The sequence below is a fragment of the Salvelinus namaycush genome, chromosome 30 (genome assembly GCF_016432855.1).
Source record: "Salvelinus namaycush isolate Seneca chromosome 30, SaNama_1.0, whole genome shotgun sequence".
Taxonomy (NCBI): domain Eukaryota; kingdom Metazoa; phylum Chordata; class Actinopteri; order Salmoniformes; family Salmonidae; genus Salvelinus; species Salvelinus namaycush.
The window spans coordinates 10393552-10407673 of NC_052336.1; the positions used below are offsets into that span (position 1 = coordinate 10393552).

The following is a 14122-nucleotide window of genomic DNA, read 5'->3' on the forward strand; positions in this document are numbered from 1 at the left end:
CTGCTATAATCTCCACCTGGCACAGCCAGAAGAGGACTGGCCACCCCTCATAGCCTGGTTCCTCTCTAGGTTTCTTCCTAGGTTTTGGCCTTTCTAGGGAGTTTTTCCTAGCCACCATGCTTCTTCACCTGCATTGCTTGCTGTTTGGGGTTTTAGGCTGGGTTTCTGTACAGCACTTTGAGATATCAGCTGATGTAAGAAGGGCTATATAAATACATTTGATTTGATTTGATCCAGCCATGGGAGAGGATGAGTGGATAGCAGGGGGAGAGGGGAAGGGATGAGTGTGTATGTGGGGGGGTGAAATGCATGGAAGAGAAGAGGTGGATAGGATGGGAAGACGGGGACAGGTGAGTGTGTATAAGTGGGGAGGGGATAAGCGAGCATTAAGATAAGCGAGCATGTGACATTGATGACATCATCCATGTTGAGACAATGTGTGACTTACTAACACAGCAGCACTGAATGTTCAGTCTATTTTCAGAAAGACAGGATAATACACTGAGTGTACAAAAAAATTAGGAACACCTGCTTTTTCCATGAAATAGACTGACCAAGTGAAAGCTATGATCCCTTATTGATGTCTCCTGTTAAATCCACTTTAAATTAGTGTAGATGAAGGGGAGGAGACCTGGTTAAAGAAGGATTTTTAAGCCTTGAGACAATTGAGACATGGATTGTGTGTCATTCCGAGGGTGAATGGGCAAGACAAAATATTTAAGTTCCTTTGAATGGGGTATGATAGTAGGAAGGTGTTCCTAATGTTTTGTACACTCGGTGTATCTCTGACTAGTGAATGTAATAACTACACTGCCTGTCTCTCTGCACCATGGCATTGAGATGGTATGCACCAGCTGTTAATGGCCAAATAACAGCAACGTACAGCTTCCTGGGGATAGATGGGGGGAAAAAACAGGGATAGATGAAATAGCTTATGCAACCTAGGCAGAAAGCGTGTTTCCACTGTCACAGTAAGAAATACACACAGTACACACAAACACGTACCCCACCCCCACACACAGTCAACTAAGCTTTGCCCTGTACAGAAATAGGGCTTGTTGTGACCTAAGCCTAAAACTCCCACTGACCTGCAGGTGACCTGCGAAACAGATGCCCAAGGTCAACAGGAGGACACAGGCCAGCACTCCAAATGACATTCCCAACATTTTGGAACTGAGGGACAGGAAGGGAAAAGATCCAACACTGAATCCCAAATAGTTCAAATACTGGTTGTCATGCCATTATTGTTTCCATGGTTTAAGAGGAAAACTATTATTACTACCGTACCTGGCAATAGCAGTTGAGAAATATGTTTCTTATAGCCGCAAGGGAAAATCACTCACTCTTTTGTCACAAACATCTGAACCACAAAGATGCAGAAGAAGATGAAGGTGGCACAGCCGATGTAGTGCTTGAACATGGGCAGATCAATGGCTCGGTACTGGGGAGGAAAGAAGAAGTCATGTTTGAACCTCTCACAAATACTAAGAACACAGTTTTTACAGTATGTATAGTGCATTTGGAAAGTATTCAGACCCCTTGACTTTTCCCACATTTTGTTACATTACAGCTTTATTCTAAAATTGATTAAAAAATATATTTCTTTATCAATCTACACACAATACCCCATAATGACAAAGCAAAAACACGTTTTTAGAAATGTTTGAAATTTTATTAAAAATAAAATAAAACCATTTTTACATAAGTATTCAGACCTTTTACTCAGTACTTTGTTGAAGCACCTTTCGCAGCGATTACAGCCTCGAGTCTTCTTGGGTATGAAGCTACAAGCTTGGCACAACTGTATTTGGGCAGTTCCTCCCATTCTTCTTTGCAGATCCTCTCAAGCTCTGTCAGGTTGGATGGGGAGCGTCTCTGCACAGCTATTTTCAGGTCTCTCCAGAGATGTTCGATCGGGTTCAAGTCCGTGCTCTGGCTGGGCCACTCAAGGACATTCAGAGACTTGTCCCGAAGCCACTCCTACATTGTCTTGGTTGTGTGCTTAGGGTCGTTGTTCTGTTGGAAGGTGAACCTTCGCCCCAGTCTGAGGTCCTGAGCGCTCTGGAGCAGGTTCATCAAGGATCTCTCTGTAATTTGCTCCGTTCATCTTTCCCTCGATCCTGACTAGTCTCCCAGTCCATACCGCTGAAAAACATCCCTACAGCATGATGCTGCCACCACCATGCTTCACCGTAGGGATGGTGCCAAGTTTCCTCCAGATGTGACGGGCTGTAATGTGTCATCCAAGCGGGCTGTCATGTGCCTTTTATTGACGAGTGGCTTCTGTCTGGCCACTCTACCGTAAAGGCCTGATTGGTGGAGTGCTGCAGAGATGGTTGTCCTTCTGGAAGGATCTCCCATCTCTACAGAGGAACTCTAGAGCTCTGTCAGAGGGACCATCGGGTTCTTGGTCACCTCCCAAGACCCTTCTCCCCCGACTGGTCAGTTTGGCCAGGCGGCCAGCTCTAGGAAGAGTCTTGGTAGTTACAAACTTCTTCCATTTAAGAATGATGGAGGCCACTGTGTTCTTGGGGACCTTCAATGTTGCAGAATTTTTTTGGTACCCTTCGCCAGATCTGTGCCTCAACACAATCCTGTCTCGGAGCACTACGGACAATTCCTTCAACCTCATAGCTTGGTTTTTGCTCTAACATGCACTGTCAACTGTGGGATCAATTTAATTTACCACAGGTGGATTACAATCATTTGTAGAAACATCTCAAAGATGATCAATGGAAACAGAATGCACGTGAGCTCAATTTTAAGTCTCATAGAAAAGGGTCTGAATACTTATGTAAAAAATAGAATTTCTACAAACCTGTTTTTGCTTTGTCATTATGGAGTATTGTGTGTAGATTGATGAGGGGGGAAAATTATACATTTTAGAATAAGGCTGTAACGTAACAAAATGTGGAAAAGGGAAGGGATCTGAATACTTTCCAAAAGCACTGTAAGAACACGTGCGGTCTGTGTAGGCTAATCGGAGATATCAAGAGATTGAACCAAATAAATAGATTCTGATATAACATTTAACATGTTGTAAGGGTTAGGAACTAACATTTCAAGTAGGAATGTGTTTCTTTATACTGTATCTTACATAAAGGCTCTTGACATTGCCATTGTACAGAATTACCTGTTGTATATTAGGACAGTAAGGCTCCTTTCCAGTGTATGAAGACCATAGAGTCTGTCAATTGGTAGTTACATGTAGTCATTCCAGAGACAACTGATATGTCTTCATATTGTATCTATAAGGTTCTAGAGATTTTCATTGTGGAGATGTACCTACTACAGTGTATACTAGGACAGCAATGCTCCTCTCAATGGTGTCTAGACAGCTCTGAGTCAAACACTCACCTGTTTCTCCAGCTCTTTCTTAGGGAACCACACAGCCAGACTGCTAATCTCCTCAGACTTCACCCACTGCCTGGATGTCACACGGGGAGAGAGCGTGAGGAAGAGTGTGTGAGAGAGTGAGTGGGTGTGTGTGAGAGCGAGCTCTCTATTTTTACAACTCAATATGTAAAATACATTTTCAGATAGCTTTAACTCGTCTTTGTCAATATTATTCACAATTGGCGAAATAATACTTTTCTCAAGGGATATGTTGGTGGCTAGGAAGATTAGATAACATTAGACCCTTAATTCTGAGTTTATGCTTAAGCTTGTGGTCCTACCTAGTGACTAATCTCAGAATGTCTTTTGACTATTTAGTGACTATTGAGACTCACTTGCTGCTGAGCTCATCGATGGTGGTGGTCATCTCATTGTGCAGCTCCTCATCAAACTTGCTCTTCTGGGACTTGTTCCTGTAAAACACTCAGACAATAAGGAAGAGGTAGACTAGCAGACACACAGACAAAGACCGACAGACCGACAGACCGACAGACCGACAGACAGACAGACAGACAGACCAGACAGATACCGACTGACAGACCGGACAGATACCGACTGACACAGACAGACAGACCAGACAGATACCGACTGACACAGACAGACAGACCAGACAGACACCGACTGACAGACCGGACAGATACCGACTGACACAGACAGACAGACAGACCAGATAGATACCGACAGACCAGACAGACATACAGACCAGACAGAGACCGACAGACCAGACAGATACCGACTGACACAGACAGACCGACAGACCAGACAGATACCAACTGACACAGACAGACAAACAGACCAGACTGAGGCCTGACAAAGACAGAGACCGACAGAGACCGACAGAGACCGACAGAGACCGACAGACAGAGACCGACAGACAGAGACAGACAGACAGAGACAGACAGACAGAGACAGACAGACAGACAGACAGAGACAGACAGACAGAGACAGACAGAGACAGACACCGACAGAGACAGACACCGACAGAGACAGACACCGACAGAGACAGACACCGACAGAGACAGACAGATACCAACTGACACAGACAGACAAACAGACCAGACTGAGGCCTGACAAAGACAGAGACCGACAGAGACTGACAGAGACCGACAGACAGAGACAGACCGACAGACAGAGACAGACAGACAGACAGACAGACAGAGACAGACAGACAGAGACAGACAGACAGAGACAGACAGACAGACAGACAGACAGAGACAGACAGACAGACAGACAGAGACAGACAGACAGAGACAGACAGAGACAGACAGACAGAGACAGACAGACAGAGACAGACAGAGACAGACACCGACAGAGACAGACACCGACAGAGACAGACACCGACAGAGACAGACACCGACAGAGACAGACACCGACAGAGACAGACACCGACAGAGACAGACACCGACAGAGACAGACACCGGCAGACACAGAGACCGGCAGACACAGAGACCGGCAGACACAGAGACCGGCAGACACAGAGACCGGCTGACACAGAGACCGACTGACACAGAGACCGACTGACACAGAGACCGACTGACACAGAGACCGACTGACACAGAGACCGACTGACACAGAGACCGACTGACACAGAGACCGACTGACACAGAGACCGACTGACACAGACAGACAGAACCCGACTGACAAGACACAGACAGAGACAGACTGACAAGACACAGACAGAGACCGACTGGCAGGACACACACAGACACACAGACACACAGACAGAGACAAACAGATCGACGCAGACATACCGACACGCAGACAGACACGCAGACAGACCGACCGACCAACATGCAGGCAGACCGACGCGCAGACCGACCGACATGCAGACCGACCGACACGCAAACAGACCGACGGACCCGCAGACAGACCGACCGACCGACACACAGACAGACCGACATGCAAACAGACACACAGACTGACCGACCGACCGACCCGCAGACTGACCGACTGACCGACACGCAGACAGAAAGACCGACACGCAGACAGAAAGACCGACACGCAGACCAACCGACACGGAGACCGGCCAACCGACCGACACACAGACAGACCAAACGACGGACATGCAGACAGACACGCAGACGGACTGACCGACACGCAGACAGACCGACGGATACGCAGACCGACCGACATGTAGACAGACCGACCGACACGCAGATCGACCCGCAGACAGACAGACACGCAGACCGACTGACCGACACGCAGACCGACCCGCAGACAGACAGACACGCAGACCGACTGACCGACACGCAGACAGACCGTCTGACCAACACGCAGACAGACCGACCGACCAACCGACCGACACGCAGACATACCGACACGCAGACAGACACGCAGACAGACCGACAGACCAACATGCAGGCAGACCGACGCGCAGACCGACCGACACGCAGACCAACCGACACGCAGACAGACCGACACGCAGACAGACCGACGGACCCGCAGACAGACCGACCGACCCGCAGACAGACAGACCGACTGACACGCAGACAGACCGACCGACCGACCCGCAGACTGACCGACCGACCGGCAGACCGTCCGACACGCAGACAGACGGACACGCAGACAGACAGACAGGCAGACAGAAAGACCGACACGCAGACAGACTGACCGACACGCAGACAGACTGACCGACACGCAGACAGACTGACCGACACGCAGACAGACTGACCGACACGCAGACCAACCGACACGGAGACCAACCGACACGGAGACCGGCCGACACGGAGACCGGCCGACACGGAGACCGGCCGACCGACTGACCGACCGACACACAGACAGACCGACATGCAAACAGACACACAGACTGACCGACCGACCGACCCGCAGACTGACCGACTGACCCGCAGACTGACCGACCGACCCGCAGCCTGACCGACCGACCCGCAGACTGACCGACACGCAGACAGACAGACACGCAGACAGAAAGACCGACACGCAGACAGAAAGACCGACACGCAGACCAACCGACACGGAGACCGGCCAACCGACCGACACACAGACAGACCAAACGACGGACATGCAGACAGACACGCAGACGGACTGACCGACACGCAGACAGACCGACGGATACGCAGACCGACCGACATGTAGACAGACCGACCGACACTCAGACCGACCCGCAGACAGACAGACACGCAGACCGACACGCAAACAGACAGACCGACACGCAAACAGACAGCCCGACACGCATACAGACAGACCGACACGCATACAGACAGACCGACACGCATACAGACAGACCGACACGCATACATACAGACCGACACCCATACAGACAGACCGACACGCATACAGACAGACCGACACGCATACAGACAGACCGGCACGCATACAGACCGACCAACACGCATACAATACAGACTGACCGACACGCATACAATACAGACCGACCGACACGCATACAATGCAGACCGACCGACACGCAGACCGACACGCATACAGACCGACCGGCACGCATACAGACCGACCGACACGCATACAATACAGACTGACCGACACGCATACAATACAGACCGACCGACACGCATACAATGCAGACCGACCGACACGCAGACCGACACGCATACAGACCGACCGGCACGCATACAGACCGACCGACACGCATACAATACAGACCGACCGACATGCATACAATACAGACCGACTCGCAGACCGACCGACACGCAGACCGACCGACACGCAGACAGACCGACACGCAGACAGACCGACACGCAGACAGACCGACACGCAGACAGACAAATGGATGGAAGATGGTAAACCAGCCAAGGTCATGCAGGTTATTCAGTCCCAGTGCTGTGCAGGGAGGCAACTGGTTTAGGCCATTCTCAGCATTAGTGGAAACAGAGAGAAGGTTTGTGTGTGTCATTCATTCTATAGTGTGTGTATGTGCAGGATGTTGTGTGTGTTAGTTGAACTCTGGTGACTGAACAGTAGTCTCCCAGCAGTACCCATGCCTCACCAGGAAGGAAACACACACACACAGACAGACATAGACACACACAGACAGACACACATACACAGTGTTTATAACAGCACATAACTCCAGTGGGAAAACAAAAAGACACACTTTAAACACTAGGGAGTGGTTACTATGCCCTGCTTGCTTTGTTAAGGCGTGGGAATCCCTGTGATGCCCTGTTATACAGAAGAGGGAGGCAGCTCTAGGCAGGATGGGTGGGTAGGGAGAAGTGTTAATCCAGAAAGAAGGGTTGGAGGTTAATGGTGCTGGTGAAACATCAAGATTCTCCTCCTCCACTCAGAAGGGAGAACTTGCGTTGTGAGCCAGGCTGGCACCACTCACTTATAGGTGCTGAGTGGAGGGGCGGGCGAGGAGAAGGGCTCCTCTACAGACTCATCAAAGCTGTCAGGGACCAACAGTGAGAGATAGACACATTCAACATGGTGACATCGTTGTCGCTGTATGGGACTGTTGTGTGTTGTATGTGAGGATTCATGTGTGCTAAAACAACAAATGTCTGTCGCTGTAGAATGGATCAATATTAATAAAGCTTGTATTGTAACTGAATAAAGAAACTATTTTGTTTTTATTAAACATGACATGATGAGGGACTGTAACTGACCAAATGAAAGAACATAGGAAGGGCCACCGACCGTATCAGAAGCAACACAGCCGGTTCCTCTTAAGTGTCCATTCACAGTATCGGTGCCCACTAGAACCACAGCCGAGACAAAAGGTCTTACGGGGCAATTTTCTTATTTCACTGTCCTGTCTACTGCACTCACATGTGGTTCAGCTTTTGTCAGTAATGGGGAAAAAGAGACAACTTCTAAGCCCTTTGCGACCAAACTTGATGACCTTGTAAAAAGTAAATGTGTTTGTGTTTTTACAGTGGGGCAAAAAAGTATTTAGTCAGCCACCAATTGTGCAAGTTCTCCCACTTAAAAAGATGAGAGAGGCCTGTAATTTTCATCATAGGTACACTTCAACTATGACAGACAAAATGAGAAGAAAAAAAAATCCAGAAAATCACATTGTAGGATTTTTAATGAATTTATTTGCAAATTATGGTGGAAAATAAGTATTTGGTCAATAACAAAAGTTTCTCAATACTTTGTTATATACCCTTTGTTGGCAATGACAGAGGTCAAACGTTTTCTGTAAGTCTTCACAAGGTTTTCACACACTGTTGCTGGTATTTTGGCCCATTCCTCCATGCAGATCTCCTCTGGAGCAGTGATGTTTTGGGGCTGTTGCTGGGCAACACGGACTTTCAACTCCCTCCAAAGATTTTCTAATGGGGTTGAGATCTGGAGACTGGCTAGGCCACTCCAGGACCTTGAAATGCTTCTTACGAAGCCACTTCTTCGTTGCCCAGGCGGTGTGTTTGGGATCATTGTCATGCTGAAAGACCCAGCCACGTTTCATCTTCAATGCCCTTGCTGATGGAAGGAGGTTTTCACTCAAAATCTCACGATACATGGCCCCATTCATTCTTTCCTTTACACGGATCAGTCGTCCTGGTCCTTTTGCAGAAAAACAGCCCCAAAGCATGATGTTTCCACCCCCATGCTTCACAGTAGGTATGGTGTTCTTTGGATGCAACTCAGCATTCTTTGTCCTCCAAACACGACGAGTTGAGTTTTTACCAAAAAGTTATATTTTGGTTTCATCTGACCATATGACATTCTCCCAATCTTCTTCTGGATCATCCAAATGCTCTCTAGCAAACTTCAGACGGGCCTGGACATGTACTGGCTTAAGCAGGGGGACACGTCTGGCACTGCAGGATTTGAGTCCCTGGCGGCGTAGTGTGTTACTGATGGTAGGCTTTGTTACTTTGGTCCCAGCTCTCTGCAGGTCATTCACTAGGTCCCCCCGTGTGGTTCTGGGATTTTTGCTCACCGTTCTTGTGATCATTTTGACCCCACGGGGTGAGATCTTGCGTGGAGCCCCAGATCGAGGGAGATTATCAGTGGTCTTGTATGTCTTCCATTTCCTAATAATTGCTCCCACAGTTGATTTCTTCAAACCAAGCTGCTTACCTATTGCAGATTCAGTCTTCCCAGCCTGGTGCAGGTCTACAATTTTGTTTCTGGTGTCCTTTGACAGCTCTTTGGTCTTGGCCATAGTGGAGTTTGGAGTGTGACTGTTTGAGGTTGTGGACAGGTGTCTTTTATACTGATAACAAGTTCAAACAGGTGCCATTAATACAGGTAACGAGTGGAGGACAGAGGAGCCTCTTAAAGAAGAAGTTACAGGTCTGTGAGAGCCAGAAAGTTTGCTTGTTTGTAGGTGACCAAATACTTATTTTCTACCATAATTTGCAAATAAATTCATTAAAAATCCTACAATGTGATTTTCTGGATTTTTTTTTCTCATTTTGTCTGTCATAGTTGAAGTGTACCTATGATAAATTACAGGCCTCTCTCATCTTTTTAAGTGGGAGAACTTGCACAATTGTTGGCTGACTAAATACTTTTTTGCCCCACTGTATATACAATATGTGTAACATTAAGTGGACTTACAAATCGCTTAACATTTACTGTACAGTCACTGATCTGTTGTTTGCATTTGGTAATTCAAAAAAAGAACTGGCTTCCTAAATACACCTCCACAACCATAAACACCCACTGTATCAACAGACTGATGCATAGCAGGAGTACCATTCCAGTAAGGGGAGTCTGACGTCACCACTCTGACATGATGCCAGTTCAGAGCTCTTGTTAACATATAAACAAATGAACTCATCCTCTCTGTGTTCTCAGACTTGGCCTTCCTTACCTCTCAGTGATCTTCGAGTGAGCTGTGCGCAGAGGGATGTCCTAGAAACATTTAAAAAACAACTGTTGTTAGACACATCGTGCGTAAAACAGCAAGAAGTAAAGCAGCATGTAAATATGCCATCAACAGTCGCAACAGTCTTCCACAGGAAATACTGATGCTTGTGGCAATACATTTCAACCTGTTATGCTTGATGTGTAAAGTGGACTATTTCTGTTAGAGGAAGTATGTCTGGTAATCTTTTCATCAGTTATAATGCAGTGGCCCCCCAGCCGTCACTCACCTTGCAGCGTGATTTTCCATTGACCATGGTGTCTGTGGTGTACCCCTCTCTGCTCTGTAGGTGGGCGAAGGGTTTGACGGCGCCCCAGGACTCCAGGTAACGGGTCATTCTCACTGACGCCCGCATCTTCAGCCCATCATTCACACGCGGCTTGGGCATGCTGCGGCTGTTCAGAGCCTGGTCCTTAGACTGATGACACACACACATGTTAACGAGGAGTACAGTCTCACATATACACATAAGGCCCTTGTCAGGGATTCTGGAGGTAATACATTAAATGAGGTAGCTCACCCGAGGATCGATGACAAGGTATGTCTGTATGTTGAGCTCCTTCAGGTAGGCATCTCTTAGCCCACCGTTCCCCTCCTCTACCTCATAGGCCTTGTTCAGGTGCTTCAGGGTGGCCTCAGTGATGTGGACACGCCTGATCAAGACAAAGATGGGGGTTTCTATTAGTAAAATGGACTTACTAGGACTAGGTTACCACTAGTAACTTAATAATGAATGCCACCATTAGGATTAAAGATTTACCATACATGGTTAACTCAACTACTAACATACCCAGGTAAGCCTCCAGACTCCATATAATTGGCCAGGGTGACATCATGTGACCAAACGTCAAACTGCCACTTGCGGAGGCCAATCACACCGCAGAGCACATTGCCGGAGTGAACGCCCACTCTCATGTTGATGTCCACACCTGTGGCCTCGCGCACCTGTCTGAGGGGCGGGATCAGAATATGTCAGATGTGTGTGTGTGTATGCACTTTGGTTTCCCTGGGATTCCTTCTTATTGCTTTGACATCAGAGCCAGCTGAACAAATCAACTATTTCCTTGTTGTCATAACATGCGCACACATGCATACTGTCGCCACACATACTCACCACATGCGCTGCTGCTACGGTCTATTATCTATCCTGTTGCCTAGTCACTTTACCCCTCCCTATAAGTACAGTACATAACTACCTTGATTACCTCGTACCCCTGCACATCGCTTCAGTACTGGTACTTCCTGTATATAGCCATGTTATTACCTCGTACCCCTGCACATCACCTCAGTACTGGTACTTCCTGTATATAGCCATGTTATTACCTCGTACCCCTGCACATCGCCTCAGTACTGGTCCTTCCTGTATATAGCCATGTTATTACCTCGTACCCCTGCACATCGCCTCAGTACTGGTACTTCCTGTATATAGCCATGTTATTTTTTACTCGTTATTGTTATGGACTGTGTATTTATTCCTTGTGTCACTATTTCTATTTTGTATTTCATTTATCTTTAACTCTGCATTGTTGGAAAAGGACCCTTAAGTAAGCATTTCACTGTTAGTCTACACTTGTTGTTTACGAAGCATGTAACAAATGAAATGTGATTTGATTGTCCAACAGGGCAGAGAGGAGCCATGATAAAGCCTTCCTTTGACAAACCCTCCAATCCTCCACAACACCTGATTATAGAACTAACTCACTATCATAACCATCATTGACCCACACAACTCATATCAACACCTACTACTTAGGCCAGAAAGTCCCCCTTGCATTATACAATAACACTACCCTCCCTACCTGACTTACACATTTTATATACTATACACTATTTATCTCACAATCTAATGAGAATACATGTTGCTAAAGTCCTGGAACTAACCAGAAGGATCACATGTTTTAGTAATTGTTTTCCCCCCAGAAGGCCTTGGGGCTCCTCTGAACTCACTTGATGGCCTCACACATGTCCAGACCCATCTTCACACAGTTCTTGGCATGCATGGGCAGGGAGACAGGCAGGCCAGACACACAGTAGTAGCAGTCTCCCAAAATCTTGATTCTCATGCACTCGTTCTCCTGAAGAATGAAACAGAAAAATACCACAGACCATGAAGACCATCCAAGAAGCAGACATGTCAACTGGATTTAGCATTAACACAAACAAGGTATCAGAAGTTCTCCTGAAGAACCAAACACACAACACATCCATACGTGTCCAGCCCAAGAACTACATGTACTTGTTTTTAAGTATCTGTGATGATCTGCGTCATGAAACGCACTCTATAAAATAAATATATTATTATTTGAATTATTATGATGAAGCAAGTACTGATTAATACCACATAACAAGTGGATTATGCATTACCACACTGTCATCTTATCGTAATAAACGTAAAAGTTTAGGTAAATATTAAATAAAAGCTGAAAAGTCTGTGTTAATTTAACTAAAGGTGCAAATATTACAAATTATTAACTCACCTTTGCAATCTGGTCAAACTTCCCAAACAGCTCGTTGAGCATGATGACCAGCTCCTTCGGAGAGCAGTCGCTGGCCAATCGGGTGAAGCCCACAATGTCAGCATACAGAATACTACAAAAACAGAAAAGCCAAGGGTGTGTTCATTAAGACACACAGCTTGCAAAATAAAACAAGAAGCATTCATTATTGGACAAGTTTAGATAGTCCCTCCCTGTTGCACATAGTTTCCAAGCATTTTCTTGCGATTCATGCTTACTGATCACGACCGACTCAGGACATATGGGGTCAAGACATCAGTGTCATAATGATGTCTGGCAGCATGATGTGTAGAGAAATCGGTTGTCTGCATGGATACGGCCAGGCTGGCCGCTACACTGATTAATCCCTCTGATGTTGTTGTATCACTAAACAAGGGTGTCATTGTCAGATAACGGTTGACTCCTGGGGTGTTGAAATGGAGTGGGGCTAAATGATTACAGCTGGAGGTCCTATCCTGGGTGAGCAGTAATCCTAGGGGCTAGAGAGGAGGTGAAGACTGAGTAGGAGGGAGATCGTGCTAAGGGGTTTGGCTCTAAGACATAAACTACAGCAGTGTTTTCCCTATATTCATTTAGCAGCACCGTTGCCTCCACTCCAAAAGATATGATTAAAATATATATATATATATATACAGTACCAGTCAAAGGTTTGTACACACCTACTCATTCCATGATTTCTTTATTTTTACTATTTTCTACATTGTAGAATAATAGTGAAGACATCAAAACTATGAAGTAACCCATGGAATCATGTAGTAAACAAAAGTGGTAAACAAATTGCAGGAAACTATCTTTAAAACTGTAAAATGTTCTCTCCGTCCATGGCAAAATGTATAGAATTGCATGAAGTCAAAAACATAAAATTAAAATTAAAACATAAAATAAATTGTCTGTAGCCAAGAGGATGGCCACTAAAATGTTTGTCATTGGCCACGTCCACTAACACCCCCACAATGCTAACTTTGCCACAGCTGCTGAAAAAATAAATCATAGGGGAAGCACTGCACTGGAGGGAAGGGGAAGCACTGATTGGAAGTGCTATAAGCTTGTTGTGAGCCCTATCCTCCATACAGAGCACCTGACCCAGGCCACCACACATCCAGCCGCCACAGCCTAATCACTGGCTCATTACCAGGGCTCAGAGGGCTAACTGCTGCCAAGGTCAGTCCTCATTAAAGTAACTAACGTTAGCCTATTGCTCGCCAGGCAAACCAGAGAACCATGGCCGCCCAGTAACTCTGACTGACAACAACCAGGTGTTTCCTTGGAAAGAACATGTCTAATGACAAGCATGTCTTGTGTCATTACAAGGATCAAATGGGGAGGTGGTTGGGCTATAATTCACAGTAACACCAAAGGGCTTAAAGGAGGATTCACACACTAGCCGAGCCACAGCAGCACATGATACAGT

General features: G+C 46.7%; 1 protein-coding gene across 1 annotated transcript in view; it reads right to left on the bottom strand.

Moving 5' to 3' along the window:
- Positions 1-14122, bottom strand: part of LOC120024860 (adenylate cyclase type 2-like) — an 80703-nt gene that overhangs the window by 8954 nt on the left and 57627 nt on the right. The window contains exons 7-16 of the mRNA XM_038969190.1: positions 12673-12784; positions 12143-12270; positions 10986-11144; positions 10716-10848; positions 10425-10613; positions 10142-10182; positions 3732-3809; positions 3358-3427; positions 1344-1441; positions 1089-1173 (exon numbers count right to left, since the gene is read on the bottom strand). Of these exons, the coding sequence (XP_038825118.1) occupies positions 1089-1173; positions 1344-1441; positions 3358-3427; positions 3732-3809; positions 10142-10182; positions 10425-10613; positions 10716-10848; positions 10986-11144; positions 12143-12270; positions 12673-12784 (1093 nt within the window). The remainder of the gene's footprint in view (positions 1-1088; positions 1174-1343; positions 1442-3357; positions 3428-3731; positions 3810-10141; positions 10183-10424; positions 10614-10715; positions 10849-10985; positions 11145-12142; positions 12271-12672; positions 12785-14122) is intronic.